Genomic DNA, 7,326 nt, shown 5'->3' with positions numbered 1-7,326 from the left:
GTCCATCGCTGTCCTTGCGCGTCGACTTCCTGTGGTATGTGCCGCACTGCCTCCTTTGGCGTGGGAACGCCATTGTCTGCGCCGGTCTTCGTCACGCTGCCAGGGTTCCTCGCCTACTTCGAGCATCGCCGCCGCGCTCCTAACCAAGCCGCAGCCGCCGCTCTTCCTCGGCGCCGCTGCAGCTCGCTCACCTGAGTCACGCCGCCAGTCCACCCCCTTCGTCTTCGTGCAGCACCAGCACGTCGCTAGCATCACCATCATCTACTCCGACCACCTTTGGTGACATCCCCCCCCGGTCGATTGGCACCGCACCTCATCGAGTCTCTTTCTCTGCTGGCCCCTCCAACTCCTCGACATGGCGTACAGCTTGTGCATGTCCCTCACCTACACATGCCCGGTGCTCGCAACAGCGATGCGTGCCTACGTCCACGACATGTCCTCGGGCCTGGGAAGCCTGGTGCGGTGCTTCGTCACATGCCCGGTCCAGACAACATCGACGCTTGCCTTCGTCTACGACGTGTTCCCGTCTTTGGCAAACCCGGTGCGACGCCTCGTCAACAGCATCCTCCTTCCGGCGCACCACTACCTCGACACCATTGCGCCTATGACTAACACGGCGCCTCCTTGTGCCCGCGGCTCCACAGCGACTACCTCGACACCGGCTACCCCGACTCGACATTGACCACGGCGTTCTTCGCACGAGTACCTCGACCACGGCTACACCACCCACACTCTCGGCTACCTCGACAACGGCACAAAGGGCTACCGTTTTGCTTGAGAAACCTCGTTGGTTTCCACTCCAGCCACGACTCCGTGATGCATCTACCGTTACGACTGTGGAGGGGGGGGGTCCGTCGGCTTGCCTTCGGATTCTTCTCCAGTTTCACCGTCTGCGTCGCTGCCGTTGTGTTCTGGCTTGTCTTGTACTTCAAGTTGAGCATGTACTTCTATATATATGCCCACGATGCTCAAGCAATAAATAACTACTCCACCAATCCCTCTATCCCTTCTAACACCCTCGAGCCATCTATCCTCCCAGAAATAGGCGTTAGTGCCACTTCCAATATCCACGAACACCACTGCTCTGTATATGGCCAAGGACTCCGGTGGTACAGCTAACAGAAACTCTGTCCAGGGCCGATCCCCGTCTACTCTCCTCAACCAAATCCATGTCGCCCTCAAGGCGACATTCATCCACTTGAGGTTTGGCAGTCCAAGGCCCCCAGTCCAGTTAGGAGTGCACACAGTTTCCCAGGCCACAACACAACTGCCTCCGCTCGCACGGTACGGTCTTTAGCAACCCAGAAAAAACTTTTGCAGATGCGTACAATGGAGGCGATCATTTCTGCGGGGACCCCGAAGAGGGGTCGAACTCAGGTCGGCAGGGCAAAGCCCCCTGTCCAACTATCATCCACTAGCACCACATCATCCGCAAAGAACATACACCATGGGATATCTCTCTGTATATCCATTGTGACCTCATCCATCACGAGGGCGAAAAGATAAGGGCTCAAAGCTGACCCCTAGTGCAGTCCTATTTTGATCGGAAAGTCATCAGTGTCGTCATCACTTGTTCAAACACTTGTCACAATATTATCGCACATGTTCTTAATGAGGGTAATGTGCTTTGCTGGGACTTTGTGTTTCTCCCAGGCCAACCACATGACATTCCGCGGTATCTTATCGTAGTCCTTCTCCAAGTCAATGAACACCATATGCAGGGCCCTTTCTCCATGTATCTCTCGCCTACACATGCCAGGAAAATGACTTCCACGGTCGACCTCCCAGGCATGAAACCAAACTGACTTTTGGTCATGCTTGCCATACTTCTTAAGCGGTGCTCAATAACTCTCTCCCATAGCTTCATTGTATGACCTCAAAATAAATATAACCTCTTTAATTTAATGTAAGACGTTTTTACAATTCAATTTGAACTTATTAACTTTGTATATTTTGTGTCTCCACATTTTTACAGAATTCCCACCATTATATTGTAAAAATAGATAGGAATGCGAACCATACAAGTTAATGATATAATGATAGATTATATGATTATACAATTTACTATACAGCAATGCGTCATCATAATCTAGTAAAACATCTTGAGTGCAACACGTATGTGAACCTTCAGAAATTTGTAAATCGTATCTCTTCAATGTGGAAATATGTATGAACTATGAGCTTAAGGAGATGGAGCGGCTGAAATGCAACTTCTGGAGTAGGTGAAAAATATATATATGATAGTGTAGCTTCATTACCGGTTCACAGCCTCCTGACTAGCGAAAATTGAATTTGATTCTTAGGTTCACAAGATGACAAGAACACTCATTTCATTTCTTTACTTCTTTATACAATTAATACAATTACAACGTTACAACCGGTTACGTAAGATCCTCTATTTTTAGTTGAGTGACATCAGAGGATATAACACACTTCAATATCGTATAATTCTATGGATCTTCGGACTTCTTAGAGAAAGGTAATAAAAGAAACAGAACTTTTCACAAGATCAAGAAAGCCAGGTCTTACAAGGAAGCTTTTATGTTACCAAGGCTTCAAGTCTCCAACAGGCCCAGCTGTCCAGTTGAGATGCTTCTCACCTGGCTGTAAGTATATGGTCTCTGGGTGCGGGAGTTTGCGAGCAAGGCCATTTAGAATCTGATGGAATGCATCTCTAGGTTGCGCTGGCTGCGGGAACAGCATGGCCTTCTTCATTGATGGGTTGGCGAGCAATCTTTGCTTCCTTAGGATATCATCAATCGGAATCGACGTGAGAATTGAATCAAGCTTTGGCACATCCTCCTCATCAACAAAAACACCAATTTCGTCCCAAGGGATTGCATCGGCGAAAGGCAGCACGATGTCGTCAGCTATGATGACTGGAATGCAGCCAAAAACCACAGCCTCCACCAACCTAGGACTCCATGGCGCCCACCCCAACGGGCATAAGCAGAAGACGGAGCGCTGCATATCTTCATAGTAGGTGGCAGGGTGTTCGGTGGAGATATCAAACAGAGGATTATTCTTGAAGTTCTCCCACAATGAAGCTCGAGCACCTCTGCATAACAGACTCGATAAAGTTAGTGATAGAATCAAATATCAGTAGCAAGATATGTATCGTCTCTGGGAGTATTCTTACCTTGCGTAATACCCACCCTCAGGGTCGTTCCCATTGTCATAGAACAAACCTCTGAAGTAAATGAAGATTGAGCGGGGAGTATCAGGAGGAATTAAGTGAGCCTGCATTTTCTGTGGTGGCGCAAATGGTGGTATAGTAATAGATCCCTCTTTCAAGCAAACATGATTCTTCTGTCCAAATGTTTGAACCAATGTAGCACGGCGTAGCAACGGAAGAATTCCACGCGCAATAGCATTCTCTTCCTACAAAGACAAATGGCCACTACACATATAAGTTCAGAACAAATGGCTGCTGAAGCCTGGTATACCGGCTCAAAGTTTTACTGTTAGTGAAACTAAATCGTGACCAGCTGTAGTAGTACCAAGAAAAAGGAAGGTACGAAGCAGGTAAGGCGATATACCCTTACCTGATAGTGAAAGCATGCCGCAAAATCATGTGGAGCGACAAAGAAATGATCTCCTCCATCAGTTCTATTCCAGAAAGGCCACCTCTTTGAAATGAACTGGATCGCGCTTCTCATCATCCTTGGAGACTTGAACGGTAACGGAAGTCCAGCACGAGTTAGATCACAAGTAGTGTAAACAGGAGCATAGAACCAATCGGCCTCTTCAGGGTTAACCGTCCTCACTGCACTAGAGAGCAAGAAACGGTGCATGAATATCTCAGCGGCAAACATGTGGTTGAGGCATCGGGGATCCTTGGTGACAAGCCTCTTGTTGTACTTGCTTGGCAAGTCGTAGACGAAAACCTTCAACTTGCCAACAGGATTGTCTTCTAGAACATCACCAGCACTTCCTGCAGGTCAATGATGTTGGTTGAGTAGAAGAACACAACAATCTCCACATGAAACGGACAAACAGAGGAGACCAATCATGTACTCCCTCTGTTCCGAATTACTTGTCGCAGGTATGGATGTATCTAGATGTATTTTAGTTCTAGATACATCCATTTCTGCGACGAGTAATTTGAAACGGAGGGAGTAACTATAATGAACCGAACAGGCTAATAAGTAACTAATGATGTGGGAAAAATCATGTGTACATACGACAACTAATGGTGTACCGACGAAATGCGAGTATATGAGGGAAGTCCATTTTCAATAAAGCATTTAGACATGATGCATCGCTCAGAAAAGTATATCATATCATCATCGGGTATTATTGGCCAACTACCTATCCTACAACTGCTCCATTAATTGGACCTTGGACGCATACATGGGACATATGCATCAAGCATAATTTTTATATAATCATACCACGATGCCACCACTCATGGTAGCTGAGCGGGACGCTGTCAGTGGCATTACTCAAGAATTTCCAATTGCAGGTCGTGCAGGCAGACACGCATGCCACTTGACAAGAAGGAAATTCAGAGAGTCCCAAACTAATTACACTATCAAATTCAGAGAGTCCCAAACTAATTACACTATCAAATTCAGAGAGTCCTATTAGTATATTACACGATTGAAAGTTGAAACGCGACAAGGGAAAAATCCCAACTGGGGAACTGAATGACTCCACAATTTAACAAATTATTTGCACGCTCGCGATTCACGACCTAACAATCAGAACTCATCACCAGGGCAAGGCAGAGCAAGGGGAGGTCACCTGAGATGCGCTCGGTGTTCCGCTGAGCCTCCCTCCCACTCCCATCCAGCTCGTCGACGGCGGCCGCCGGCGGTAGCAAGAGAGGGGAGAAGCAGGTGGCCACAAGGAGTGCCGCCACAGGAAGAAGCCGCCCATGCCTCGCGCCCACCATGGGCGCCAACTTGCTCGGCTAGGTAGAAAGCAGAGGCTTCCCCGAGAGGCGGGACAGGGAAGAAGATGCGGGAGCGGCCCTTTAATCAGGGGGGAGGGGAGGGGGATGGAGAAGATTGCTGGAGTAGGAATGAGAGGGAAGAGGAAGAAGAGAGCGAAACCAGGGGTTTGTTTTGTTGCTTGCGATGACAGAATTCTGGAGCGGGGGGAATGGACTGGGTCAAGGAACACGTTTGACCACAACAACCGCAACTACGAGTTAGGCCGTTTTTTTTTTTTGAGAAATACGAGTTGTGCCAAATGGTCGCTTGAGACTAAACGCGCGCAAACAGCCAAACACCCGTTTTTATCCGTCGTCAACGCATTTCCAACTCAAATTTGAGCTGCATTTGCGTCGAGATGGACAGCGTCTGTATGGGCTGGACGCACGTCCTTGTTCTCCACTGCTTCGCCTGTCAGGGACACAATGCTCCCATTTTCTCTCTCATTCCCCAAAACCCTCCCGCACTCCCCCTCCCCTCCCTCCATGGCTGGAGCCCCGAAGAAATCTGCCGACCCAACCGCCACCACCACCTGCCCCGCGGCGAAGAAGAAGAAACCGTGGTCGGAGCTCACGCCGGCGGAGATCGCACGGCTCGACATAGAATCGGCCAAGAGGAGGGCCCGACGGACCATTCAGGCGAAGAAGATAGCCGCTATCGACCTTGCCCTGGAGGTCGCGGCCGCGTAGCACAGGGCGCCGTCGAGGACAACGAGGCCATTGTCGCCAAGGTCATGCAGGCGGCGACGACGCACGACCTCCTCATGCTAGGGTTGTGCTGACCCGCACCAACCATTTTCTCCGCCGTAGCCATGGCCGCAGCGAGCAAAGGCTCGTCGGTCGTTCACCCTCCGCAGTACCAATCGTCGGGCTCCTTCAAAAGGAACAACCCGGAATTGCATGTTTAGGGAGGTTCTTTTTCAGGATGGCAAGGATGCCGACCGCTGGCTTTATTACCGGCGAAAAAACTTAGGGGTAGTTCCTTTTAAAGGTTGGCATGTGTGCCGGCCACTAGTGCTCTGGCCGACATGAATTGTGGCCACTGGCATGAACTACGGTCGTGATGCCAAAATTTCATGTATCCCTTCGCAAGAAATTCCAGGTGGCTGGACGAAATGCACCCGACCGTTGGGCGCACGGCCAATGTAAACGTAGAAAAGGCCGAATACCGCCACTTTGCCCGACCCAAACGGATAAAATAGACGTCTGTTTGGAGTTGTGCGCTGGAGTTGGCCTTACATTTGATATGCACGAACATTTTTTGTACTGTATAAGGGCACTTTCAGTGTAGTGGGCAGGAAGTATCATTGGAATAGGAAGCTCGTAAAAAATAAGATGTCATGTATATCTAATTTACATTCTGTGAATAAAAATAGAAAAGAAGTATATGATTTTTTCATTGAGTCTAGATTGATGTTTATTTTCCTCTAAAATATGGAGGATATGAATAGTTCCTAAGTAGGACTAAAATTATATTCATACAAACCAAATGACTCTAGGAATTTTTCGTATAGGAATCCTATCCTATTCCAAATCAAAGGAGGCCTAAAATATTATAGCTCTACCTTTTTCTCTTCTTGACTCATGTTTCCACTTTTGTTCCACTCATCATGTGACACAAATGGAACGGGCATGAGAGCATCTACAATCAGACCCTTCACTTCCCCAACCGCTCAAACCGAAAAACGGCACCCAGCTGGACTTCCAAAGCCAGTCCATACACATGGGTTGTTTGACACCACATATATATATGGGTGGTCCACCCGGACGTGACAGTCACCCTCAGACATGCTCTAAACCCCTACAAATTGACCAAGTCCACTAAATCGGCCACCCTCCCTTCCTCCCGCCTCTGTCCCCCCTTTCCCGCATCTGTATCGTCGCCTTTTACCACCCTTGCCCCACTTCTGCCCTGTCGTCCTAACTGTCGACGCACAATACGTCGCCCCCACCACCATGGATGATAGCCCAGCAGAGTCCATTGAGGTTCCTACTGTGCAAGGCTTAGACCGTAGCCCGGAGGGAGGGGCATGCCTGCGAAGTAGCAGAGAAGGATGTTGCGTTGAAGGAGGTCGTCGACATGGACTTCCTCGGGTCTGCACCATGCACCCTTCCCATGGGACCCGCCTGTCCCCATCATGCACCCTGCCCGTGAGACCCGCCCTCAGCCACAACCTCAGCCGACTCTGTTTCGGTCTCGCAATGGTTGTGCACGCCGGATGGCTTGACGCATATGGAAGAGGATGGCACGGAGGACAAGATGTACAAGTCGCCACAACTCCAACTATTGCGGACAACGTCATGAGTCACCGGCGCTGGGCATTCCCACGTCCCATTCGATTAAATTCTGGACCTAGATACAGAGGTATTTTCTTGCCTCGTATGCATTT

At 49.2% G+C, this 7,326-nt stretch overlaps 1 protein-coding gene across 1 annotated transcript; it reads right to left on the bottom strand.

Moving 5' to 3' along the window:
* Positions 1-2,313: 2,313 nt before the first annotated feature.
* LOC125510054 (probable glucuronosyltransferase Os02g0520750) lies at positions 2,314-5,092 on the bottom strand. The gene is made up of 4 exons (XM_048675142.1): positions 4,747-5,092; positions 3,546-3,934; positions 3,140-3,381; positions 2,314-3,058 (listed from the first exon to the last, which is right to left on the bottom strand). The coding sequence occupies exons 1-4, from the start codon at positions 4,895-4,897 to the stop codon at positions 2,545-2,547; spliced, it is 1,296 nt and encodes a 431-aa protein (XP_048531099.1). The 5' UTR covers positions 4,898-5,092; the 3' UTR covers positions 2,314-2,544.
* Between the last annotated feature and the right edge of the window lie 2,234 nt (positions 5,093-7,326).

Source organism: Triticum urartu, chromosome 5 (assembly GCF_003073215.2).
Source record: "Triticum urartu cultivar G1812 chromosome 5, Tu2.1, whole genome shotgun sequence".
NCBI lineage: Eukaryota > Viridiplantae > Streptophyta > Magnoliopsida > Poales > Poaceae > Triticum > Triticum urartu.
The sequence above is the reverse complement of the archived record's forward strand: the minus strand, read 5'-3'. Positions and strand labels throughout refer to the sequence as shown.

Coding starts and splice junctions, on each gene's coding strand:
- LOC125510054 (XM_048675142.1), bottom strand. CDS start 4,897: ATGGTGGGCGCGAGGCATGGGCGGCTTCTTCCTGTGGCGGCACTCCTT. Junction 3,935..4,746: donor GAACACCGAGCGCATCTCAG/GTGACCTCCCCT, acceptor ATTGACCTGCAG/GAAGTGCTGGTGATGTTCTA. Junction 3,382..3,545: donor CGGCATGCTTTCACTATCAG/GTAAGGGTATAT, acceptor TTGTCTTTGTAG/GAAGAGAATGCTATTGCGCG.